A 27261-nucleotide genomic window follows, 5' to 3' on the forward strand; every position below is an offset into this window, starting at 1 on the left:
TATGTAATATTTATGAAAGAATTTTAAAGCTTACCTTGATTCACATGCACAAAATATCTTTGTTTGACCTTTTAAAGTCCTGGAAAATGTCCTTTAGGTATATCCACAGCTACAGAACCTGCGTATAATGACTGATTTAACAAATTAAGTTTAAAAATATATGTATTTTTAAACTTAACGGAGCAAAGATTGACAAACGCTCCTGTGTCGAATAGAGACAGCCATTAAGGCGCAAAGCATCATTCCGTTGCTAGAGGCAACCATGACACAATAGCTCCTCCTAGCAGAAGCTAACTTCGCTAACCCCTAAAACAAACAACGTGTATATCAACCGCGTCAAATTGGGTAAAATGTCTTAGTTTGTGACTGTATTATTATCGCATTTTAACTGCGGCTAATCTCTATCTACACTCGTTTCTCCGTGGTCAAACTATCTGACGCTGAATTTGATCGCCCTCCTTACATGGAATGTTACGGTAAATAACAAAAAAAGGGGGACCGGAGATAATGACTCAGGACATTAACATCCGGTTTTCAAAATAGAAAAGAGCACCACGTCTCGGTGCAATTTTTTTATATTGGAAAAATACTTAAATACTAACATACGTTCTGAACAAGACTTACTAGTTTGTTTTAATTGTTTTGCCCCCATTCAAAAATGTGGTTTCTGACGTGCACTGTGCTTGGTGTTTTATTTTGAAAATTGGATGTAGATGTCCTTACAAATCAGCTTGACGCATTTTTTTTTAAACCGTAAAACCCCTTGTAAGGAGGGCGTTAACATTCAGGGTCAGATAGTTTGACCACGGAGGGACGAGTGTCAGATAGCTTATACATAAACATGTGACGTGAAACTAATACAACAAATAACGCGGACAAGCGAGTACGAATTAATATATATGTAGAACTTACTTAGTACGAAGAAAGTAATTCTCTCGTTGACAATTAGCTTAATTGTCCTCGTTAAGCCAGAATCGATAGCATGAGAGAAGAAAAACCCTGAATTATTTCAAGTTTAGTTGTAGTTCTTAAAAGCGCCGCTAGGTGTCAGTGTATCCCCAGTGGTTGGTTGACTTCCGCTCAGGACGAAACCATGTTTTTTTCTGTGAGAGGGGTGATTGTACTTTAACACCAATTAATTACGGAAGTAAACGCTTAAAGTTGAATATGATTTGTACATGTATTGTTCATTTTTAACGTGTTAGATATCATATATAATACAAAACGTATCCATGTTGAGTTTGAGTGAATTTACGATACGTCTAACCGGTGAGTGCAAGGTGGTATCATTCACTGTCATGGCTTCCTGAGTAAATGGACGTCTCACTGCGCTGCGGTAACAAATAACTGAAAAACAGAACGTTTTTATTTCCTTATTTGAGCTTGAATCACGTTTTATAACTGTATAAATAATCATGGCGGGGAGTAGCACAGCGCAGAAGACATGGGAGCTGTCCAACAGCATGCAGGAAGTTCAGAGTATCGATGAAATTTACAAATACGACAAAAAGCAACAACAAGAAATCCTCGCTGCGAAGCCATGGACGAAAGAGTAAGTACACAGCACCAATGTTGTGTTAAAGAGACACTGTAAACCTCTCTTTTATTGTTGTTGTATTATAGCACACTTTTGTTAAAATGCCGTTTGAACCAGCAGTCGTTTTACTGTTGCTTATCTAACCCACAGTCACCACTACTTCAAGTACTGCAAGATCTCAGCTCTGGCCTTGTTGAAGATGGTGATGCACGCCAGGTCAGGGGGGAACCTGGAGGTGATGGGCCTGATGCTGGGGAAGGTTGACGGTGAGACCATGATCATCATGGACAGCTTTGCTCTGCCAGTGGAGGGCACAGAGACCCGAGTCAACGCACAGGCGGCTGCATACGAATACATGGCAGCCTACATTGAAAATGCCAAACAGGTCTGTCTCCTCACTTTTCACTCACTTAATTGTGTATAATATTGTAATATGATATTATCACGTCCATTACTCTGCTTGATGTACACTCACAGGATTTGTTTTTAAGTTTATATAAATCTAAATATCTCCTTACCTTTAGATTTAAACAATATAATTTTATTTCACACAAGATAATATATAAATGCCCATCTTCAATTGTTTAATCATACGTTTTCCAGGCACTTTATTGTTGGCACTGTTGCAAAGCAATGAAATTATAACTAATATTGGAATTATTTTTTTTTTAAAGGGTTTTGAGGTCATTAATTTCTGTTTATTTTTACTCCACATAGAATAAATGGATTATAGTGCAAACGGTTGCTCTCTGACTTGCTGCTTAAGACATTTTCCTCTTACAAAATACTAATAATTACAATGACAATATTACTTGTTTGTTTTCCCAGTATCAATTTCTACATGCTGATATATCACAGGCCTCGTATCTTGAGTAACGACCCCCGTTTAATCTGTAATCCCTCAGGTTGGCCGACTTGAGAACGCCATTGGCTGGTACCACAGTCATCCAGGCTACGGTTGCTGGCTGTCGGGCATAGACGTCAGCACTCAGATGCTCAACCAGCAGTTTCAGGAGCCCTTTGTGGCCGTTGTGGTAAGAGAGGAAATGGAAACCTCTTGTTATTTCAAGTCAAACACTTTGTTCACAGTAAATCCTTAATTACATTCATTAAAAAGGAATTCAGGAAATTGAGCTCTTTTCTGTCTCGGTGTGACAATACTCGCTGGTGTGGGTTGTTGATTAATGAGTTGTAGGTTTCCGTACAGTACAGATTAATATATATCGCTATTGCAACCATATATGCTATTTATACTTCATTGGGTCTCGCGGTGCTTAACTTGCCACGGGCATTGTGTAATTAAGTGAGCGTCTGCAGCATGCTGACAGCCACAGTGAGGGGCTCCTGGTGGCCGGATTGAGTCGTCCCTGGAGATTTGTACGACCCCTGACTTTTGTTTTCCTGCTCTACTGTAATCTCGCTTCCTACAGATCGACCCCACTCGGACTATTTCTGCAGGGAAAGTCAACCTGGGTGCCTTCAGAACCTACCCTAAGGTAAAGCGGAGACTCAAAATAATAAAATAATGTGTTTTTGTAATGTACTTATTTACCTCGTTATGTAGTATAAACACATTTGTTTATAGTATTTCCTCTTTGTTTGTTTTCAGGGTTACAAACCTCCTGATGAGGGACCCTCAGAATATCAGACGATTCCTCTGAACAAGATTGAAGACTTTGGTGTTCACTGTAAACAGTGAGTGTTGATATATATATTTCCGTGATATTAAATAACACACACACGCTCATATTTTGCAAATTATTAAAAACATTTATTTGTGTTGCTCAGGTATTACGCCTTAGAGGTCACGTACTTCAAGTCGTCCCTGGACAGAAAGCTCCTTGAGCTCCTCTGGAACAAATACTGGGTCAACACCTTAAGCTCGTCCAGTCTCCTCACGGTGAGTCGGCGGCGTCAGAAATTAAAATGCCCGCTAATTGTTTGACGTTTTTGATTTATGGTTAATTATTAGTCTATAACTCACTGCGACGTGCGGTCGCGGGGTTTGTGACGGTGTGATTTATTGCATCCTATTAGCAAAGCCCCTCTTTTGTTTATTGATGTTGGTGATAAGCTTAATTTAAACCTTTGTACAATGGGATGTACGGATTAAAGTGGAGTCTTCGACTGTCACGATGTCCACACAGATCCTCTCTCCTTTGGCCCCCGAGGATTTTCATTCCAAAGATTGAAAGCGGTTCATGTGAATTCCCATTGTGGCTGCAGTCACTCTGTCCCGAGCTTGACTAAACACTCTAAATAGGCATCAGGCTTATCCAAACAGTTGCCTCGTTGGCATTCTGGATGAAGATGAATTGACTAGATGTCAAGAAGGAGCTGCTCGCCGGGTGACGGGCTTTGTCAGTTGTTACACTGTCACCGTGGTTTGTTGGGGGCCCCCGGTGTCATTGTGTTTAATTACCTTTTTCCACTAAAAACTCAGCCTCACCTTAAGCAAACTTTCCCCCCCGACGTCTCTTCATTCACCACCAGGCACAAAGTGTTCCCACAGCTCTCTGCACAGATTTGTTGCTGAGCTGCAGGAAAAATCTTGTTCTTTTGTTGTCAAATTGTGCATGAATTCGGCTTCTGTGTGTGTTTGTGTGTGTGATGGTCAGAACTCGGACTACACCACGGGCCAGGTGTTTGACCTGTCGGAGAAGCTGGAGCAGTCGGAGGCTCAGCTGGGCAGAGGCAGCTTCATGCTCGGCTTGGACACGCATGACAGGAAGTCTGAGGACAAACTGGCCAAAGCAACACGAGACAGGTTCATGCTTTTCTATTTATTTATTTTTACTGAAGAGAGAGAAAAGAAAAGAAACATGTTCTGTGGCTGCAGCTTGTTTTAACATTTACAGCCTTTAGATTGTACGTCCTTAAAAGAAAGTAGTTGACCGTATTGTCCTTGTTTTTCTAAATCATAACCATATGGAAAATGTTTAATTAATTATCAATCAGTTACTAAATTAATCAACAACTACTTTGATAATTGATTACTCAATTTGAGTTGTTTTTTTAATTATTAAAACTCGATTTTCCCCACTTCTTAAATGTTAATATTACCAATTAGACAGAATAATTTTCATTGTTGGGGAAACGCAGATCAACATTTTCTGATGTTTTATGGACCAAATAAGTACTTTAATTAATTGAGATAATGATCAACAGATTAATCGTTGATAGAAAAAAAATAATGTTAGTTGCAGCCCCAATATAATCACATTTCAATTTATAATATTAATTTTTTTAAAAGTATGTTTTTCAAATTATGGAATAATATCCAGATTATCTCCCTAATAATTCAATCAATCTTCATGTTGTTGGGGTTTTTTTAATGGAAAAATGGTTTAGTTTACAGTGGAATTCATTTTTTATTTTAATAATTAAGAGGTTGAAATTAACATTATATTAAATTATAGATGAATATTTTTGCTCTGCGGGGTTTGTTGGTTTATTAAACCTTTTTGAATTACCGGATTTAGAATTATTTAATTAATTGGCATTTTCAAGTATATAGCATTAATTGTGCTCAAACTATAACTAAGCTAAGCTTCATAATATGTTTATTAATTACCAGGTAGAGAAATCAAATCATTAGAAATAACTATAATCAAAGTCTATTAAACTGATACCAGTGTAAATGTCACATCTCTACATGCTGTTTTTTATCTGTTATACTTTCACTAATCTCTTTTTTTATCCACTGTGCTTTGTTTCAGCTGTAAGACGACCATAGAGGCCATTCACGGCCTGATGTCTCAGGTCATTAAGGACAAACTCTTTAATCAGATCAACACGTCTGCCAATTAAACCACGCTCTGACGTCGTCGTCCACGCCTCACCTCAACCCCCGGAAAATGTTTTCTTGTGCATTTATTTGTTTACGGTGTAACTGCGGACATTAGGATTTCTTCTTGTGTCCTTAAAGTAGCTAAGGAACATAAAAAATAAAAAATACAACTATACTGTATGTGTGTGTGTGTTACATATTTTTAAACAGAATTACATCAGTTTATTTAGGTTTGTTTTAACATGACCTAGTTGTCTGTGGAAATTAAACAGTGTCACTTACAGTACAGTTTCCTAACATGCACCACGTTATTGTTTCCTTTCATACTTTTCCCCCCTTTTTTTTTTTACTCTTCAGGCCTCTACTCCCCCGCAGCTCAGCGTTTGGACACACACCATGGTCGTGGTGTTAGTGCAGCCCGTCACTGCCTTTTTTACATAATGGAACAACAAATGTCTGAGCTCCTGCGTAGGCTCACAGCGACTCGGTTGCCATGTGTGGGACGTCTCTGCGGAGTCGCTCCCAGCTCCGTGTTTTTGGTACACGAGGAGTGGAGCGGAGTGGGCCAGCTCGTCAGGTTGTGGCGGTGGCAGTGATGCAGTGCAGAAACAGAAGCCGTGCACACTGGAGTCTATTCACCCAACGTGTCTGCTCTCCATCGAAGCAGACACACTCCACCACGTTTTTTTTTCTCTTACAGACGGGCGCTTTGCCTTGGGTTTGTGTCATGTCTTTTTATGGTATTGTAATGGTTAAATGTGTATTTTTTTAATGTCAGGTATTGCAAAGGGGAGAGAATCCCAGTGGGGGCAAAAGAGGCGTCTGCTTTTTCTCACATGCATGAGCTTTGGCACCACTTCTTATAATGATTTTCTTCTAGTATTATAAGGCCGTGTCTTAAAATGGACACTTTTCAGAATGGGAAACTTAGTTTTTATGTAATGAAGAAGTTATTATATGGCTTTATAAGCACAGTATTTAGAGAATGCACTTTAAAACAGAATATTTAAGAATACGATTTAAGAAACATATTGAAGTCGTTGGGACATGTAAATATTGTACGAGTACAACCAGATGGACATTTGTATGCATGACTTAAAGTGGGATAGAAGAATTTATGTAAATTCCAATCATGTGAAATTGTCGGCTGCCAAAAAATGCATCACCGGTGAATTGATTTTGCTTTATTCTTTTTAATATTTCTCGCTTTGTTAGAATTACAAAGTAGGTGCTTGTCAGAGTGGACTGCATAATGTGGCTGTTAATTGACACTGATACAGAAACAACAGGTTGATAAAGCTCATGATTTAACAGCTTTTTTCGGTATTAAGACCCTCTAAGATCAAATGACTCCCCTGATGTTTAGTTTGGCTCTGAGGAGAGTTCAGCGTGTCGTCGTTGGGTGTGTGGTGAGGAATCCTGGAGGTGCTGCACTTCCTCTCAGCCGTGTGGTTCTGCATAAGTGGCAGCAACGACGTCCACTCCCTCACAGGAAGCTCAGGTCACGGCGTGATGTAGATTAACAAAGCAGGGGGTCACCGGCAGACGAGTGTTGTGAGGCAGCACTGACACGCTGTGTTTTCCCTGGATGGACAGATTGGATAAAATACCATCATAGCTGTGTTAAAGACAGGAAATATTCAACTAATATTCATTACGTGCAGGTGTGTGATGTGAGCGTCATACAAGCAACCTTTATGTTTATTTGGAATATTTCAGTTACGCTACACAATATTTGGCAATTTTCTCGTTGAATTCTTGTATATTGTTTGTTTTAAACATAATTAGGGAGATGGTGAATTTAATTTTTTATCAAACCTAACCATTTACAACATTTATTTTTATCTTAACTTTTGTTATGTTATATATGTTAAAGCGACCTTGAGTGTTAGACAGGCGCTTACAAATGAAATGTATTTATACACATATATTTATATGTAGCTACAAAAAAACACCAACATAAAGTTATCAAGATAAGTTGTGTTAAATTGAGCACATTTACTGGTAATTGAATAATTTATTGTTCTTTTTTATTATTTTTCTACTGAATGTGGACGTCATAACACTGACATTTGTCACACTTTTCTTTTTCCTGCAGGTTTTTCCCCCACTGAATATTAATGGCGACCAAAACAAACTGAGCTGTCCACATTTTTATGCAGATTTTTTTTTGTTAATTTTCTTACTTTACATGCTTAGAAGCATTATTGTTATACTCCATGTTCGCTTTTTCCTCACTCTGAAATCGTGCAAAAACGTGAATAATCATTATTCTAACAATAGTAGAAGAATGAACATTATATATTTAATGTTTAATTCACTAACCGTTTATTGAGCTAACTTCTCTAGCTCACTTCCGCTTTCTTCTGTGACCCTTGACTTCCGGTGTCGCGTATGCGGTACCGTGGTTTCTACTTTTCTTACTTTACATGCTTAGAAACATTATTATTATACTCCATTCTCGATTTTTCTAACTCTAAAATCGTTTCAAAATGTAATTATCATAATAATAACAATAGCAGGATAATAATAATTATATGTTTAATGTTTAATTAACTAACCGTTGATTGAGCTAACTTCTCTAGCTCACTTCCGCTTTCTTCTGTGACCCGTGACTTCCGGTGTCGCGCACGCGCTGCCGTGGTTTCCATGGTAACAGTGTCGGCGGTGCCCTCAAACAAAAACAGACCGAGTTTTCGCTTTACAGCTCCGTGAAAACCATTTCAACACCGACCGTCGCTATGTAAGTCATGTTTAATTGAGTTTAATTGATGTTTTTAAAGTAAGTTTGCTTAAAAAGAGACGCAGGGACACACTTAAATTCTTCCTTTTCCCCCCACGTCGTCTTCATTTATCACCATCATCACTAACACTATAGTCATTTAGATTACTGTTGAAGACCATGTCCATCTGCAGACCCTGACAGTGATAAAGTGCTTTCCACGAGTCTCCAGAGAACAGATATAAAGAGTCTTTGGGGATTTAAGAGTTCACGTCTGTCTATACTTATTGATCAATGTCTTTTGTCTCCATAACCTCGGCCTCATGCTTTGAGCTCAACAACAACAATAACAGTCTTGTATAAAGTACCTTAAAGGTGATACTTGAGTATGTTAACCATAAAATGACTTTGGTAGAAGTTGAAGTCACTTTATTTGATATTACTTACGTAAAAAAGTCTTAAAGTATATGACATTTACTGTACTTAAGTATGAAAACAGTCATTTTCTGATATAAAATGTGCTTAAGTTCAGTGGTAGGGCAAGTTATGGATCATATGTGACTTGAATATTTATCTTAATAAGGAAACTGTAGAGTTCTTTTTTTATTTTTATTAAACATTTCTCAATGTCAGGACATATATATATATATATATATATACACACATGATAAGTCCCATGTGTATATGTGTATGGGAGCTGCAGTGCAGTCAGACTGTTGGGGGAATTGACTTCACTCTCATTACAACACAAATTGAGCGCTCACTCGTCCTCAGGCCTATTAGCAAATTTCCTCAAAAACACTGATGTTTTCTCATCAATTATCCTCTAACTGTGAATTGACAGTGAGGTTTTTCAGAGTTTTTACAAGGTTAATCAGATCAGAGTGACATTATTGATGCCTGTTTTTTTCCCACAGACGGTTATAATAACCACTGGATCCTCTGAAGCATCGCTCGTGAGCAGAGGTGGAAATAAGATTACTGAGATATTCTACTCAAGTAAAAGTACCACCATTTTGAGAACATTTTACTTAAGTGCAAGTAAAAGTACTGGTCTAAAAATGAACTCAAGTTAAACTTAAGTTGTTAAAGTTCTTTCTTATGTCTCATGACCAGGGAACACAATATGTAAAATATGTAAACACATAATGTGTCAGTCAACATGGGTCAAAGGTCACATTAACGCCAATTCACTTGTAAAAGTACAATTACAAAAGTACACAAAAAAACCTTCTCAGTTACAGTAGAGCGAGTACATGTAACTCCTTACTTTCCTCCTCTGCTCGTGAGTCACATGACACCATGGCGTGTCTGAACGCAGATCTGATCGCTAAATCCATAAAGCGCCTCAGAAAGAAACGAGGCCTCTCTTACCCAGAGTTCCTCAGGACACTGACGCACCTTCACTTCTCCAGCAAGAACATTGTAGACATTGTAAGTATCTGTGATATTAAACCGTCTCTGTCTTTTGTTTTTCTGTTTTTACTTGCGCGTATTTCTTCTTTCTTTGTCCAGGGTGACATCTCCATGTGCAGGAACCTCAGCGTGCTTTACCTTTACGACAATCACATCACACAGATTTGTAACCTGGGCTTTGCCTCCAACCTGACTCACCTTTACATGCAGAATAACAACATCACTCGTGTGGAGAATCTCTCTAACCTGCAGATGCTCTCCAAACTGTGAGTGGACACCTCTATACTGACTGTTGTCGCATTTCTGGACTTTATCTGAAATGGTCGTCATCATGACACGTTTACTTGCATTAGTGTAGTTGAGTATGTTTTTTGTAATTTTACTTTTATATGTTTTCGTGCATGTTGGCCTGAAATTAAAAAACATTTAAATAATAATTAAGCACGCACTGGAAACTTTGGCAGTGAATGAAGAGGACAGGTGAATGATGAGGAAAGGGGAATGATGAGGACAGGTGAATGATGAAAACAGACAGGGGAATGATGAGGACAGGTGAATGATGAGGACGGGAATGATGAGGACAAGTGAATGATGAGGACAGGTGAATGATGAAAACAGACAGGGGAATGATGATGAGGACAGGAGAATGATGAGGACAGTTGAATGTTGAGGATAGGTGAATGAGGTGAATGATGAGGACAGGTGAATGATGAGGATAGGTGAATGATGAGGACAGGTGAATGATGAGGACAGTTGAATGATGAGGACAGATAGGTGAATGATGAGGACAGGTGAATGATGAGGACAGATAGGTGAATGATGAGGACAGACAGGTGAATGATGAGGACAGATAGGTGAATGATGAGGATAGGTGAATGATGAGGATAGGTGAATGATGAGGATAGGTGAATGATGAGGATAGGTGAATGATGAGGATAGGTGAATGATGAGGACAGATAGGTGAATGATGAGGATAATTGAATGATGAGGACAGATAGGTGAATGATGAGGACAGGTGAATGAGGTGAATGATGAGGACAGGTGAACGATGAGGACAGGTGAATTGGTGAGTGAGTGACATGTGTGACCTTTGACCCATGCTGTTACATTTATGTGTTTACATATTTTAGAGATTTGTGTTCCCTTGTCCTTTTTGCACGACACAAGAAAGAACCCCAACCTTGTTATTAAAGTAACTAAGAAACTTTTACTCTACTACTTTTTTACATTTTCAAACGAGTACTTTTACTTGTACTTAAGTAAAATGTGATCATAATAGTGGTACTTTTACTTACCTTACTGCCTTTATTTCCACCTCTGCTCTGCAGGTATCTGGGTGGAAACAGGATCGCGGTGGTCGAAGGTTTGGAGCAGCTCAGTGAACTCAAGGAGCTTCATCTGGAGAATCAGAGGCTGGCACCAGGGGAGAAGTTGCTCTTTGACCCCAGGACTCTCCTCTCACTCGCTGTATGACCTATTTTTCTTTTCTGTTTTTACACTGTTCAGTGCAAATATAGCACAAGAAAAGAAGGTTCATACACACATTTAATCTGATATATACTCTATGTAAAGGAATGTGTGTGTGTGTGTGTGTGTGTGTGTGTGTGTGTGTGTGTGTGTGTGTGTGTGGTGAATCAAGGCGGTAGGTTATCACATCCAAATCTCAGATTACCCACAAACGAGTGCGTAAAAGCGATATTGTGATGTCAAAGAGACCTCTGTTGCTCTCTCTGCTCGCACAAATCGTTAAAGCTGTACATTTACTGGTTTCAGGGCCCGTGGATAAACACACACACACACACACACTGCAAAAAGAGTCTCAAGCTTCTTGTTTGTTTGGGTAATTAAAGAAATTGCTGTGCAAATGTAAGGAGTCGCAGCTTGTGCCGTTCGAGAACTTCAAACCAAGATGAATATTTAGCAACAACACTATCTCAAGTGTGATTTGGACTCTACTACTTACACTAATCCAGGCATGAAAGAGCGCTAAAGTGAATGGAAATGGACCAAAAACCAGAAGAAAGGGCGTTAACGTTTGATCACACGACGTATTTCTCTCTTTCGTCTCCACACCCTCTCTCTCGGGATTACTTTGTGTGCGTAATGTTTATTTATATTATGAACGTTCATGTCTTTGTCATTGTAAAAAAACAAACTAAAACGTGATTTCATCCGTGCAGAAATCCCTGTGTGTGCTGAACATCAACAACAACAACATGGATGACGTCAGGGAGCTGGCCGCGCTGCAGGAGCTGCAGCATTTCTCTGCTGCGGACAACAAATTGCACAATACGGAGGTAAATATGAGTCAAAGTCGGCGTAGTGTAGTGGTGGTGGTGGTTTAACATTGTTCTGCAGCCGTGTGTGAAATCATATGTAGAACAGGGTTCTAGAGAAGCAAATCCCTGCAAATCCTGCCCTCGGTTCCCCCCGCAGTCTGCAGGACTTTTGCACACAGGGTCAGAATTATTCAACAAATCAACCAGTCATTCCCCAGAGACGTTTCCCCGCTGACAGCTTTAAACAAGCACAAGTTTCTCCTTTTTTTCCTTGGGAGGCTGAGGCTTTTTGCCCTCTCTCTCTGAATGATTCATCTGAGGCAGAGATAGGATTTATGCACACTTACTTGTTTTTGAGGCTCTTTTAATCTTATACTTTTGAACTTAAACTCAAAGAATCTTACGTGGTCTCACAGTAAAGTTGAACACCACAGAATTGAATGCACATTTTCTCATTTGTTTCTGTTGTGAATCGCAGGATTTAGCACAAACGTTGATGCAGGTAATTGTTGTTCCAGTGTCACTTCCCCTCACAGATATCTCTCTCTCTCCCTCCTATAATTTATACAACCATCTGCCGCTATTGATTCTACAAAGACAGCGCTCCGAAAGGATCCGCGGCGTCAGAATCCAGTGGAAACGTTATGGATTTTTTAAAATAGATTATGACAGGCAGTCAGCACCCGGGTGACAAATGGAGGGAGCATCTTCAGAGGCCCCCACCGTTATCCGTGTGCAGGGGCGGAGAGGACAGAGGAATCGAAGCCCTGGTCAAATACAGGTTCATAACTGGCCCATCATTAGCCCAGAGTGGTGTATCCCAGCCTCTGCTGTTCTCCGCACCCCCGCGTGGGGGGCAATTTGGGGCCGGGGAGGCTCTCGGGTGAGGGCCGCGTGAGTGACGGCCCTGACACGTTCATTTATCAAAGCCTGGGAGCTCGCGGGTGCTCTGGGGTCCCCTCTGAGCTGATTGCAGCACGAGCTGGAAAAGTGGAAGCGCTTTGGCCAAGACAGGAAGGCAACCAACAATCAGAGCGTGTCCAGAGAGTATTCATATTTCCAGGCTTGGATTAATGTGCCTTTAGATAAACATACAACTGCAGGCAAACTCGCTCAAGGAGCCAGCCTCGCAGCGGCCCCAGGAGGAAACTTGTAGTTACATGACACCGGCGACACTGTTTATTAAAATAGACTGATGTGTTGTTTATGCACTTTCCACCGCTCCTTGTACTTCACATTACCATTTCACCTCCATGCCGCGTCGTTGTGCTGTATTATTAGTTATTATCAGATCATAAAGATAGAGCTTTTCTCTTGTTTGTGCGTTTTCCAGGAGTTGGAGGATGTGTTTGGCCTCTGGCCTCAGCTGCTGCACATGGACTTGAGAGGAAACCCCGCGTGTAAAACACCAAAGTACAGAGACCGACTGATTACTGCGTGCAAGAGTCTCGGTAAACGTTTGACTTCTCCGTGCTAATATTTTTCTTATTTATATTCAATTAATTCAAATTTCCCTGTATGTCTTGCAGAGGTTCTCGATGGGAAGGAAATTAATGAGTTAACCAGACAGTTCCTTATTAACTGGAAAGCATCCAGAGAGGCCAAGATGAGAAGAAATAACACCGGAGCGTTGATGCCTTACCCTTTAACAAGTGAGTCAACAGTAGTGAGGAAACGCTGACATTCTCATAACGTTATGTATCCATTATTATTCATAGGTTATATGTTTGTTGTTATTCCAGACGACTCCAGTCTGGTTCAGGGTCTCACGTCCACAGCCGTGCAGCGCTGGAAGAAGCCACAGCCGTTGCTGAGGTGTGTGTTAAAAACATGTTAGTTGGAATGTGCTTGTGTTTGAAAATTCTTCAAATTTGACAACAAAGAAAGCTCATCATGTCTTCTTTATTATTTAAAAAATAATGTTGGTGCTGTGCATTTTAAATGTTTCCTATTGTGTTTGATGTGACTCTTTTCTCTGTTTTTGTCTCATCTATTAGAGCTTACATTTGAACGGATTCCTCTCCGGTAAATGGTTCTCTACATCGATGTGACCGTGACAGTGAAGGTTTTGATGAGTTCTCTCCACACACACACTGCCAGGATCTTTATAAATGATATTCACTAAATATTAAGCCGGGTGATAAATCTCATTTAGCTCTTTAAAATCAAACAATATTATCCTCTTTCATGAAACGACTGATCAATTGCAAATTAATATAGTGTAAATGTTTGAATTGTGTCTGTTTTGCTGTGAATGTTAATGAAAAAATGTGAAACACTTTCACAGATGTTTTATTTCTTGTAATATTGTGATATTTATTTTACTTGTGTACTTTCCTCATCAGACTAGGTGCATGTGAATCTACCCTTTAAGGTACGCACCAAGAAAAAAATATTTATTTGCATTTTCTATTATTTTATTATTTTATTTTATTTACTTATGATAACAATGACAATCAATTTTTTTTAAATTACTACAGTATTTCAGATACAAGCCTCTACCAAACCGTTGAGACGTCTGTTCATAATAAACCTGGTTTGCGTAGTTCATAACATTCAGAACAAGTCACATTAATTTAGTGTTAGTGAGTTCAGCTCGATGCATTTTTCAATGAGATATAGTGACTTAAAGTGTGGTCGACCAAATGATTGAGTAGAACCTTAAAGGGTTAAAAGATGTAACAGTAATGAGAAAATACTCACATTCATGCTGTAGTTAAAGTGGAATATTCAAACATTATTATCCTCTTTCCATAAAGGCTGATAAATCGCAAATTAATATAGTGTAAATGTTTGAATTTTGTTGTGAATGTTAATCAACAAGCATGAAATTATTGTAAAAAATAAAAATATGGAAACACTTCCCTCAGCAAATGACTGATCCATGAGATTGAGAGTGCCACAATGACTGAATGATCACTTTAACCAAAGTTATCCAAAGCAAATTCAAACAACTGTGATCAATGATTCAGTGGCTGCAGTTATGATCACTGCTCTTTCTAAATGTTTGGATTCAAGTGTAGCAGCCGCGTGTGTGTGTGTGACTGCAGAAAAGACGCATCAGGGTACTTAGAGGACAAAGCTTACTTAACCTCCCTTTACTTCACCTCATAATTAGTGGCTGCGAGCAAAAACCTCCATCTCCGTCCTTACAAAAACAATGTTTATTAAGAACAGTCACGAGCATATACATATTATGAATAATTCCTTTCATTAATTTGCCGACATCTCCTGTTTGGAGCCTTGGAAATCAGAGTGATTAATTTATGAGTCTCTCAAGAATTTCCTCAGTTGCCTGCCTGTTGATTGCAGCGCTGGAGTTTATTTATTAGTCGCTCCAATGAGCTCGCGATCCAACAGACGCTGGCAATTAGCGCCGTCTTTTGCATATCGCCTTACACTTGTCAGCGTGTCTTCACGCGCTGCTGCAAATGGCGCAGTGATAGACCCGCGTGCCTTTATTCTTGACCATGACGAGCGCCTTTTTTTTTTTTTTGGAGGTGATTTTTGACTCGATTTTCTTCCCCGCTGCTACTTTATGATAGGCTTACAAAAATACAGTGTCAGGTTCGCAGCCAATTAGAGTGTGGAGGTGACCCAGCAGCGCGTATCAAGGAAAGGAGAGAGTTGTGCCTCTGGCGTTGAAAACGACCCTCACACTGAAATAAGTCAGGAAAGGGAAAAGAGTCTGTGTGTGTGTGGGTGTGTGTGTGAGGAAGTGTTGCAGCAGGGCGAGTGATTAATTACGTCGCAGTGAAATACATGTGTACCCAATAAATTAAGGGCTCCTGAGACTTTTACGCACACAGGTGAAAGCAGCGTTGGATGCGCGTAAAGGGGACTGCTGCGCACCTTTTCCTGCAGACCTCTTTATAAGGATACACTGGACGAAGACTGGGAGACTGGGTGTCCCCCCACATTGAGGAGGAGGACATTCTCGGCGCTGTTGAAGCTTTTTCCGGGTCGCCTTCATGTCGTTTCTCGCCTCTGAGAAGCAGCAAAGGTAAACTCCACATTATTACCAAACACCGAACACAAAGTGGGAAAGAGTTTGTTTGTGTGGCACAAAGTCTGGCACTGACATGTCTGTAAAGCAATGTGTGTGGACACATGTCTCTAAAGCAGTGTGTGGACGCAGTGTGTGGACACATGTCTCTAAAGCAGTGTGTGGACACATGTCTCTGAGCCAGTGTGTGGACACATGTCTCTTCTGTCACTTTATGAGGAATGAGCTGCAGAGTCGACTTTAGGAACTGTTTAATTTGAAGCACTCAGCAGCAATAAGACGTGTTAATGAGTTATGGTTGAATAAATAGGTTATAATAGGTTAATTTAAAGGCTTTAATAAATAACGTGTTGTCTCTAAAATTGGAGTTCATGCTGGTTAAATCCTCAGGTCTGTGATTGCACACTGATGGTTGGAAGACAGACACTCCGCATGGACGGCGGCTCTTGCTCTGCGACGGTGGCGGACGACAGCCCCGCGTCCAGCCCCAGCTCCAGCCCCAGTCCGGACGGCCGTCGCCGGGAGCTGCAGCGGGCCCGGCTGCTCCAGAGCGCCGGGCTCGGCGGCAGAGGACGCCCGGCGGCGGCGAACGCGGCGCGGGAGCGGAGCCGCGTGCAGACGCTGCGCACCGCCTTCCTGGAGCTGCAGAGGACTTTGCCGTCGGTGCCGCCGGACACCAAGCTGTCCAAACTGGACGTGTTGATACTGGCCACCACCTATATTGCCCATTTGACTCGAACACTGCAGGAGGAAGGCGCGGAGGAGGGAGAGAGCGCAAAGCAAACAGAGGCGTTAAAGTCACTCAAAGGGGACGGATACCTGCACCCAGTCAAGGTCAGTGCTGATAATAATAATAAGAATACTAATAATGATAATAACAATAATAATAACCTGACATCTGTGCAAAGATGCAAGCGTTTTTATGCATGTTAATCTCCTTAAATCTCCTTAAATGACATTGAGGCCACGGAATTTTAATATTCACAATAACTTGAAGGAAAACAATAGGTTCCTCGCACGAATTCGTGCTCGTGCCCTAATATAATGATAATATTATTAATAATAAAGTGTTTTTAAATAATTGTTTCTTAATGATTATTGTCTCTAAGCCAAACTGAATAAAAAAAGAAGGATTTTCCAGTGAATAAAACGTCATCCTCGCCCAGGCCTTTGTGTGCATTAGGCTTTTATTGTTATTCTATTTTATTTTATTCTATTTAGATTTCTTTTATTCTATTTTATTTGATTGTAAATGATATAAATGAACAGATGTCATCATATCTTTTCAGAAATGGCCAATGCGGTCCAGGCTGTACGTGGGCGCGTCCGGACAGTTCCTGAACACCTCGAACGCTTCAGAGTCTGAGAACCAAGGCCCGTCCTCGTCCACGTCCAAGTCCCAGTAAACAAGGATTCACTCATTATAGGACAAAACAAATCATCGTCGCATCTGTGCATGAGTTCATGCTCCTTTTACTGTTGTTTACGCAGCAGAATATTGACTCATACAACTGTACAGAATCCGTTCTATAGGGACACATTGTAAATTAATATATTAATTTTATTGTATAAATCTGGATGCTTCTCTGTTGTTGTTGTTTTGGCTCATGTGTGCAGCAACAGCAGCAGCTTCATACATGTTATAAGTTTAGTTTAGAGAATTCCACGGCGCTAATGAGTCCGTCGCGCTTGAGGTGCGCACTTTGAGTTGAAACATTTGCACTAAATGCTTGTGTGAATACGTGAACATCCGTCATGTGAAGTGTTCTGTCAGGGAGAGTCAACAATAGGAGACTCTTCATCTCACGTTCCTATCTATTTTTCTTTTTTTTTTACATGCATGGTTGTAAATGTGTTTGTGAATAAATGACTTCGGTGAAAGAAGACGAGCATAATGTGTTTAATGTGTTTTTTTTAGTTTTTTTTTAAATAAATAAAATCTATTAAAAACAATGTCCCATAATCAATTAAACCTGAAGCTACATAAATAGTAACATCTAAGTTATTTAAAATATGATTATTATAGTGTGTTAGTCTTTTTGATGTATTATGTGTCTTAATTTTCATTTTAAAGATGATATAGTGATGTATATTTATTAAGAATGAATTCACAGCAAAAAAAATTTTTTTTTACAGGAGACGTTGTCACTTGTGACGTGGAGAGAAAAAAAGACAGAGAGGGACAGGAACTAATTTATTACATGTATTTAAAAAAAATAATAATAATACTATAATAATAATAATACCGTTTAAAATTCAGTAGTGTCTAAATTAATAGAGCAAATAATAATTATTATCTATATTAGATAAGGTATGGTGTATACACTCTCAATATGAACCTTGGAGAGTAAATTAAAAACAGCTGGTTTATAATGCAATTTTATTTTATATCATATCTTTATATTCTAATATATTTGATTGTATTATGTTTTTGTTTTTTTTAGAATAAAAATTATAAAAGGCACATGGCAAACCACAACATTTTATGATATATAATACGACAGAGTATATATTTATTACTGACAGTTTGTGGGGTCATGAAGAAGGCTGTGCGAGTTCAAATAATTGAGGCTCTTTGGCAGTAAAAGTGTTTTAAATGATTTAAAACAATTGAATAAAATAACCAGGATTTTCTAATAACTCACAGGGCTGCTGCTTATTGATAATAAATCTGTGTTGATTCATTTACAGGGAGTTTTGGTGTAATATAAGCGTCAGAGTGTGTGCTGTTGGCGCTGTTAATTGTATTAATAGCGCTCAGCTGTGCGTTTCACGTGCTGCGTTTATGGCACGCAGTGCGCAGCTCTGTGCCGCAGTGGCTGCTGGGAGTTCGGGTCCTGCGGAAACGCTCTCTCTTTCTCCCGCAGAGTCGGTGGCGAGCAGACGTGTTTCTGTCCGCGTCCCTCGATTGAACGATGGCTTCTTCTAGAATCACCGCGGTCTTCTGTGACGCAGGTAGGCAACGATGAAACGTGATATTTGCACATGTTCGTATCTTAAACGTCGTGATTGTTGAAGCAGCTTCCACACGCATTCGAGGGTTTTTTCCTCACAGAACATGTGTAGTTAGCATTAAGCTAGTTAGCAGCGCGGCCACGTGGGCAGTAAAAGCATGTGATACGACTTGATTTGTTGTACTTTTTTGATGAAAATACACGACGTGATGTTCTTTTTCATAGCCGAATAGTTGAGCTAGTCAAATACGGTATTTAATCCCAATTTCGTGAATGTATATGCTTCCTGAGTCGTGTATTAGGGATGTGTAACGAAAATACACGTGAATTATAAAGGGAATTTAGTGAAGGATATGCTGCGAATGCGTCCATTTGGTTATAAGTGAAACAATCAACTCTCCCATTTCAGTTGGTGTATATTACTTTAAAGTGTCATCGTTAAAGTGTGGTTAAATGCCATTTATGTGGCCTTCAAAGTGAAATATACATTTAAAAGTGTTTATAAAGGAGTGCCTTTCTGTGGAGAAACATTATGCACGACCCTGTTCGATGCCCTTCCAACGTTGTTTCCTATGGGTGCCCTTTTATTCAAAAAGTCTGCCATCATGAAGGTCCCTACTGTCCTACATGAAGGTATATTAGTGGTGTGCAGTAGGTGCCCTATAATTTTCACCCGTGTCCTTCCAAATGTCTGTGCATGTCACTGATGCATAGTCTGACCCATCAATTTGGTTTCAGTGTGTCCCAATAGACTAGTCCCATCCCAGAAGTAATGCAATAAATCACTGTTGTAGACAGATCAAACGCCCCCGTGTCACTCGGCCTCCTCCTGCACTCCCCTGATCTGGTTTTTGTCCAGAGGTCAGGAGCACAGCGGCCGGTCAGGGAATTGCCCTCTCCCATTATTTTGCAGTGGAAAGTCATCATGATGTCTTCTGAGGACTTGAGGTCATGGCAGAGGTCGTGACCCGTTGTTGAACCCGTCCTCAGACCTGCGGTGTAATCCGTGCTACCGAGCTGTGTTACAGTTACCTCTGACCTTCGGGTGATCAGTCATATTTTGCCCCCTCTCTATATTGGCTTTTCCTTCAGTACATGTTATACATGCAAGCTGTAAATCAATACGCTGCTCCTGAGAGTAATAATTAACTGTGATGTTTGATGTTACTGTGACAGACTGGTGTGGTTTAACTGTTATTGTCCAATGGTGTGAAAACAATTGACTGTTAAAACAGGGAGATGTCACTGTGTAAACATTTTTCCTTTCCTTTTTAGGAGTACATATGGCAGTGGCTTATTTTGGCAATGGCTGGCACACGTGACGGCAAACTACAAATGCCCATCTACCCATGTAGATCGTAAGGTGAGTGTTGGACAGTTGTTTGTGCTATACTTGAATCTACAGTATATTTGTTGCTGGAATTGTGATGAGTTCATACTTTGCCGTTTACCCATCAGACAATAAAGTGGTGAAACTGTGACTAACTGAAAACAGCATACTAAGACATTCAGGTCTAATAGACTTAAGTAGAGTATTTGTTTTGATCAAGGTTAAACAATATTATTTCCCCCCTTTAGCTTCTTGAGAAAACTGTGATGATGGGAGAACCTCCTTCATTATTCCTCAGTCCTGTCGTCCATGAGGTGAGTTCTTTTTCTTTCTTAATCGCTGCTGAAGCAAGATATCTTAATTTTTTAATATAGTTATTTTGGATTTAAATTCAGAACGTTTCTTTGAAAATGCTTTAAGGATTAGCTAAAACAGTAAAGTTGCAGCTGAAAATAGTGATGAGTTTGCACTTTTCGCCGTTTACCCATCAGACACCACAGTGGTGAGAATTGTGACAACTGAATTATCAGCTGCAATCATATTTACCTGTGACAAAACTTTTGTCCCAGTTCTAACAAAGGTTTCCTGTGTTAAAAGTAAACATTAGGTCTGATATTAATTTATATTTAACAGATGAGCAGCAGCTCTAAATGAGCAGAAACTCAAGTGCTGGCTTCACCTCATTCCTGGTAAGTAAAGCTTAAAAAATATACTCACTTTTCTGCATTTAAACTGGTCTTTTGACTGGTTTATTTCTGTTTTAAGTAGCAATGATGAGTTCACCTTTTGCCGTTTACCCATCTGACCAAAAACGGGTTGACGAGAATGTGACTAACTGAACTTAAAGGGCAAAGTTGTAAAACTACACAAACTCTATTATCACACACTGACTGTACATTATTGTTTTTGGCAGGGTGCTGGCCGGTCAACTGATCAGGTGGCAATGGAAAAAGTCACATGAAAGGTAATTGTCGACCCCTTACAGATTATTAAAGTAAATACAATTTAAATAGTGTTTGCACATCATCATACTATGCAAACTTAAGAACTTATCTATTTATTCTAATGTATTTGTCCTCCAGTCTGTTTGCTAAATTATTTTTCCATGTCTCTTACAGGGATGCTAGAGCTGATGGATCACCAGCATATACTTGACTCATTTGCAGTTTATTTTAAATGATTTGCTTCGATGTACATCTCGGTTTATAGCTATGTGGCTATGAAGCTATTCTTGTACCACTGCATTAAATCGGTCTATTGATTGAGTGTACTACTGCTGTGAATTCATTAAAAAATAATACAACTAGTCTTGTGCTGCTTACCTGTGTTTTGTAATCTTTTAGAGAGGTGTTTACTCCTCTGTGATGTATGTGTTGGCTCCCGGAGCAAAGGCATAAATGAAGTGCAGTATATCCTGGTGGAGCTTATCCAGGGTCACGTCTCTCCTGTGCAAACCGTCCACATCTCCCAGGTCACAGGGAAAAACTGCATCAGGTGGAATCATGAGAGCAGAAGCTCCTGCAGGAAGAGCCACCACTTGTAACTAGGGACTATGAAACTTCATATGTATTTTAAAAATGCAGTATTGATAAACGGTGGTATTTTAAGTACCATGTTTGAGAGAGACTGAGTTTTCACAGAGGAGCACAGCAATGACGGCGTCTTCCTCTAGTATGCACGTTCTGAGACACAATCTGCAGTGAGCCTCTGCCAAAGAGATCCTATAGACAAAAAAACATGAAATAAATCATGTACCTGTCAAGTAAAATTCTGAATGTATATTTTAAATGTTAAGTAGAATGGTAATGATACTTAATTTGACATTTTTAATCCTGCAGTCTTGTTGAACATTAATTTTTATATGTAAAGTGTGACTTTCTAAACATGTCTCAACTGAATGAAAAACTGTCATGTGAAAGCACGGTCTTTAGTTTGGATTCAATGTCTCCATCTAGTGGGGTAAATGGGACATTAAACCAAACACTGATTTTTTTACAGTGGGCGTAAAGCAGAGGGTAAAAGTGCACTGAAATTAAAGTTTACCTTTGAATTTGATGTGTTGGGCAATTACTGCACACTGAATGTTTTGATTGGATTTTGAAAATTTATACGATATAAACTTAGTTAGATGAGTTGAATTTTGTGTTTATAAAAAACTATCCTATGTTTGTGTCCAGGCCTGCTCACCATACTGAAAACACACAGGACACTATAGGTAATGTTATGTATTTTGACCCAAATGTGGCAATAATAAAGTAAAAATAATCCCTGTTGGCCTACATCCAGGTAATCCATGGATTGTTTGCCATGTGTTACAAGATGTTATGCAGATTTATTCTTTGTGGTTTAGGAAAGCAAACTTAATAATTGACACCATTACTCCCAGTCAAACACACTCATTGTGTAATCTCCATTATCTACTGTTACTTTGTGTAAAGAGGGTGAGAAGGAGAGCAGCTGTTAAAGGCAGAAAAACACATCCTAACTGCTTGTGTTATTGGTCACAGTTAAAGTTTTTATATCCAACAGCAATAAAGATTTGTACAAATAAATTAGTTGTGGTTTAGCTGAGTAAAAACGTGTCAGAGTTTGAGATAAAAGCTGATTAAAGAGGTAACGTCTAACGTCAGTTATGCAGTAGAATGCTTACAGTAGTTTGACAGAAGCCACAGACATCTTCACGCCCTGACTCTGAGCTCTGATTCTGCGGCTGGCCATGTAGTAGCCATGGATCATTTTCTCTGCTCCAGGACTGAGCTCCACTTCCAAACTTTGTGCATGAGCTATAAGCTGGAGGGGGTAGAGCATTAAGAAAACAATTTAAGGTGAACAATGACATTATACTTTAACAAAAAAAGCAATGCAAAGGCGAGTGATTGTTAACCTCCTGGTAGTCTTGATGAGAAAACTCCCGACCGGATGGATAAAGGGGTTTTCCAGGCTCTACTGCCTGCTGCAGGGTGTGGACAGTCTGAGCGAGCAGCACCTGCTCTCCCACCTTCTCTTTGCACTGAATGACCAGACCGAAGGTGTCTGCCAGCAGAGCTGGAACGGGGCCCATTTCCTGCTCACAAATAACGAGTATAATCTGTTATGTTCTAAAAGTAACTTGAAAGCCAAAGAAACCCTGTGACATAATGTATTGTCTCCCTCCTCCTCCTCCCTGAATAAAGTGAACAAAGCATTAATTATTCTCAAGGGCTCTGCTGTGAAGTAATGTTTTCTAGGCAGGGCACTTCCCTGAAGTAACGTAAATTGTCTCAATTTCCTGTTTGCCTGTGCAATCTACTAACAACATCTGAGCTCAACGCAACATGCAAGCACAAGTTTCGCCAGCATTAGACAATATTAACTATCCAGGGTCACGTCTGGATAATTAATATCCAGAAATCTTTGATCAGAGCAAAGACTGGACTTACTGCTGTTCCTAGTATGCTGCAGTCCATCTTCCCACTGCGCTGAGATGGATCTGTTAAGGCCCAGAAGCTGCACTGGACAGGGAAGGAGAGCTGCTCATCAGCGTCCTCACCATACTTCTTCCCTGGGATGAACACGGACACTGTGCGGCTCTCCAGAACTAAAAAAAGAAAGTAATTTACCTCATGCATAATGTTTTTGATTTATTATGGGTCACTCTGGTGATTTACCTGACTGAACGGAATCCAGTTTGTCTTTTTTGTAACACCCGAGATCTCCCAGCATGCATATTCCCCCGGTAGCGAGCAGGGCAGAACCAGCGTGAATGTTGGCGGTGCCGGCTCCGTGTTGATCCCGGGACAAAGATGCAAACATCTCCCCTGAGGCCTGATGCTTGACCCCACGACATGCTAAACCCAAGCTGTTCGCCATTAGTCTAGTACAAGCACAAAGGGTGATTAGGATGCTATTTAAGGTTAAGTTCCAACTTTATTGTCCAAGCTTTACCTGTCTATGATGAGCATGTCTGAGGCGACAACCAGGAGATCCAAGTTATGACATGTTTCTTCTGCGTCTGCTCTGGTCTGCACCAAGCTGAGCAACAAACCCAGCTTCAGTGTGTTGTACAAGCCTGGAGGAGCCAAGTCCAACCCAAAGCAGTGAGCTACAATGGCAGGAAACCTCCACGGAGAAGCGGCTGTAGCCTTTAGAAGCTCTTGGAATCTGATACCAACTTTACAGGGACCTGTAGGTAGAAGTTTGGTATTTTAATTGCAGTAATGATGCACACGGCATGAAAATTGTTCCGTATGTGCCACATCAGTGTTATCGGTGTAAACTGGAAGCAGAATTCTCATTGCCTTACATTCTGGCTCCCACGGCTGGACATTATTTGCCTCTACACTGCAGGTGATGTGGGGCCACTGGTGGACATGTGCAGGGATGCCTAACACCCTGTAGAGTCGACCGATTCTCATGGAGTTGCACAGCTCATCTGTGTGTGTGTATGGGGGGGAAACAAAGCAATTGCACTTAAAGGAGGTTGTTCTCTGCTGCCTGGTGATTATTGAAGAAACATATGCATGCCACCACAAACCACAGCCAAGAGAAACAGCGAGGAACAAAGATTTCTCTGTGTGCGCGTTGCACAGCCAGCTAATGAGTGTTCCTTGCGCTTATTAGCATATATGTTTAGTAACAGGAACCCCGTGTATTGAATTCCACTATAGGAGCGGGTCAACAGAAAATGTTAATCCTGGTGCTGAGATTTGCTAAACTCTTGGGTGTACTGACTGGACAATGTTATTAGAGGGGACAGAAACACTTAATATCCCTCCAAGAGGCAGTGTGTGTGCAGCCAAGATCTGTTTATTTGAACTCTCCCCCACTAAGTTTGTGTTCCAAAATGATTCTCATTTAGGCAGCCAGAGAAAATTAATGACAAACCTCAATATATCTGACTGTGTGTCAATATGAGCTACGACAAACAAATAGTCCAAACATTTAGATATTTTGACTATTTTAATCCAGTGAAATAAACTATTTTTGTGTGCTATAAAAAAACAAAAAGGGCGAGAGCTTCTCAGGACAGAGTCGGCTACACAACAGTCTTTGAGGTTGGTCAAGCCTGGTCAAGGACTCTTCAACAGAACAGCTGAATCCTGACATGGATGCTTGAACCAGGGTCTTCTTGGTTGGTCGGGCCTTTTCGCTTTAGTCCTCATGTACCAAAATAACTGTAAAATCTCATAACACACTTTATTTGCTTTGAGCAATACCTCTGAATGATGACGTATATTAAATGTAAATATAGATGGATAGAAGCTCTAATAAAGCGTAACGTGACACTGAGTGTTTAGTTCAGTGTGTAAACACTTGCACTGCCCGTATCACCTGCAGTGATTGTTACAGAAATAGACTATAAGCTTTGTTTCCTTTGATTGTCATAACTTATGGTTTCATTTTAGCCAGATGTAATAGGAGACACTGGGTGTAGTAATAATAATAATAATAATGGAAGTGGCCTGTGTTTGAGCAGGTGAACCTACCTCTGAGAAACAGTGTGACAGACTGGTATCTGAAAGAGCTTTGCTGGTGGCCGTTCAGAACGTCCAGTGCTTTGACATGGATCAGCTCCACAAGTTGTTTGTCTGTGAAAAAAACAAACACACACATGAGTTTCTGTGAACTACTACTCCTCATACGAGAGTTGTGGTAATGGGCAACTGTCGCCACCTCCCAGGACTCTGAACTTCACATCCTCTTTCAGTTGAGAGTTGCAGATCCTGCAGCAGAAGTCGTTTCTCACGGTAGCCGACTCTGTGGCTCCCGGTGCGTGGACTCGGATGTTGTGGAACCCTAAAGATATAGTTACCACATTGAAGTATGCAAATAATGTATGCACACATTCTTACTACAAACCAAACTGAGTCAGTCTACCTGTAGAGCTGGGGCAGTCTTCATTAATGCAGAGGAACCGAGCCCCCTGGGTGTATTTCGTCACCCTTGTCATGGCAATGACCAGGCCCTCCATGGAGACGGGCCTCATGGGGCCAAATCCTTGAGGAAAACTACAAATGTCCAACGTATACTCGGGGAAGGGAGGCAGGTGTGTCAGTTTCAGAATTACATTCACCTTGAAAGAATAACCAGACAACAGTGTTGGGTAGAAGATAGATAATTCCATGTAGGTGCAGATATCTGGATTCAGGGAAGTGTATTGGTTGTAATAACATACAGACCTAACATTGTTAGGTTCTTAGATATACATATACAATATAATACAGTTAATTCATTAATAATGAAACTTCACTGATGTACATACCTGACTTTCTGTGTGTATTTTCTCAACAAGTGAAAGTGTCTTTATGGCGAGGAAGCAAACCTGAAAGAGGAATTAGGCAAACGTTATTTAGAGAAGTTTGCAATGTTATTAAATGTCTGTGTGCTCGGTGTGTTTCTCACAGACTGAAATAGTGCCGTCGCCTTCGCGGGGTCATGTAGAACACAGTCACCTAGCTCTGGATCCACCTCTATGACGTCAGAGGGATTAACTGTGACGCAGAACCTGTACACAGCCTCGGTGTGTGCGGGGTCTGGAGAGTTAGCAGAGTTCAAAGCCTAGCTTAATTAGCTAATAGTGAGTTCATGGAAGCTACGTTATTAATTATTGCTTCGTCCACATTAAACTTACCGTTGAGTTGTTGGCAGTCTTTAATCAGTTTCTGAAGACCCCCACTTCTGTCTAAATAGACAAGTGTTGACTCCTTCAATGACAAACTGTCAGCCATCTTCGCTAAACGATTAAAAAGTGCAACTGTGCCGTCAATAAGCTAGCATGACAACGCATTAGCCTACTGTTAGCATTTGCTCGTTTGCGCCCTCCAGGTTGCCATAGACCAGCAAACCTTAGGAATTTTATTTGTTAGGATTTATATTATAAATAATTTATTAAAAGGCTCTGTTTTTAATGATATATTTTTTCGGGGTCTGTTTTACCAAATGTTCTTTTCCGGTTGACATTTTTTTCCGGGTCTGTTTTCACCAGATTTTTTTTTCCGGGTGACTTTTTTTTCGGGTCTATTTTTATCAGATTTTCTTTAACTTGAATTATGACTAATCTGAAACTGGAATTAAATATAAACGATTTGAAAATTACGTCATTCTGATCAGTAAAAGCTGAATTGCATATATCTATATCTGTAGTTTCTACTCGTTGCAGACTGATGTTACTGATTAAATATTAAAACCGCTTGTCATACGTAATGGGACTATTTTCATCGAAGAACAATATAGAATATGCATAATCAC

General features: G+C 40.1%; 4 protein-coding genes and 1 long non-coding RNA gene across 5 annotated transcripts; 4 read left to right on the plus strand and 1 right to left on the minus strand.

The window, feature by feature from the left end:
• Positions 1–1307: 1307 nt before the first annotated feature.
• cops5 (COP9 signalosome subunit 5) lies at positions 1308–5472 on the plus strand. Its single transcript, XM_083901925.1, has 8 exons — positions 1308–1552; positions 1688–1922; positions 2443–2571; positions 2968–3033; positions 3147–3232; positions 3326–3437; positions 4156–4304; positions 5257–5472. Exons 1-8 carry the CDS (start codon positions 1416–1418, stop codon positions 5345–5347), a joined length of 1005 nt encoding a protein of 334 aa, XP_083758051.1. The 5' UTR covers positions 1308–1415; the 3' UTR covers positions 5348–5472.
• A 3879-nt stretch (positions 5473–9351) lies between these two features.
• On the plus strand, positions 9352–13754 carry ppp1r42 (protein phosphatase 1, regulatory subunit 42; the record flags this gene model as incomplete). Its single annotated transcript, XM_083901487.1, has 8 exons — positions 9352–9483; positions 9565–9731; positions 10794–10932; positions 11646–11762; positions 13078–13195; positions 13274–13396; positions 13487–13559; positions 13742–13754. 8 exons carry the CDS (start codon positions 9352–9354, stop codon positions 13752–13754), a joined length of 882 nt encoding a protein of 293 aa, XP_083757613.1.
• A 2401-nt stretch (positions 13755–16155) lies between these two features.
• Positions 16156–17156, plus strand: tcf24 (transcription factor 24; the record flags this gene model as incomplete). Its single annotated transcript, XM_083901865.1, has 2 exons — positions 16156–16584; positions 17040–17156. The coding sequence occupies exons 1-2, from the start codon at positions 16159–16161 to the stop codon at positions 17154–17156; spliced, it is 543 nt and encodes a 180-aa protein (XP_083757991.1). The 5' UTR covers positions 16156–16158.
• A 1454-nt stretch (positions 17157–18610) lies between these two features.
• LOC310937485 lies at positions 18611–21340 on the plus strand. Its single transcript, XR_014593018.1, has 6 exons — positions 18611–18705; positions 19980–20067; positions 20283–20348; positions 20668–20723; positions 20948–20998; positions 21153–21340. It is a non-coding gene; the product is annotated as an uncharacterized lncRNA (long non-coding RNA).
• On the minus strand, positions 21340–26741 carry mcmdc2 (minichromosome maintenance domain containing 2; the record flags this gene model as incomplete). The annotated part of the gene is made up of 14 exons (XM_083901766.1): positions 21340–21552; positions 21646–21755; positions 22685–22824; positions 22919–23098; positions 23454–23611; positions 23682–23887; positions 23959–24196; positions 24317–24445; positions 25500–25601; positions 25687–25809; positions 25891–26086; positions 26276–26335; positions 26416–26546; positions 26645–26741. The coding sequence occupies 14 exons, from the start codon at positions 26739–26741 to the stop codon at positions 21386–21388; spliced, it is 2037 nt and encodes a 678-aa protein (XP_083757892.1). The 3' UTR covers positions 21340–21385.
• Between the last annotated feature and the right edge of the window lie 520 nt (positions 26742–27261).

The sequence above is a fragment of the Microchirus variegatus genome (genome assembly GCF_963457635.1).
Source record: "Microchirus variegatus genome assembly, chromosome: 15".
NCBI classification, from domain to species: Eukaryota; Metazoa; Chordata; class Actinopteri; order Pleuronectiformes; family Soleidae; genus Microchirus; species Microchirus variegatus.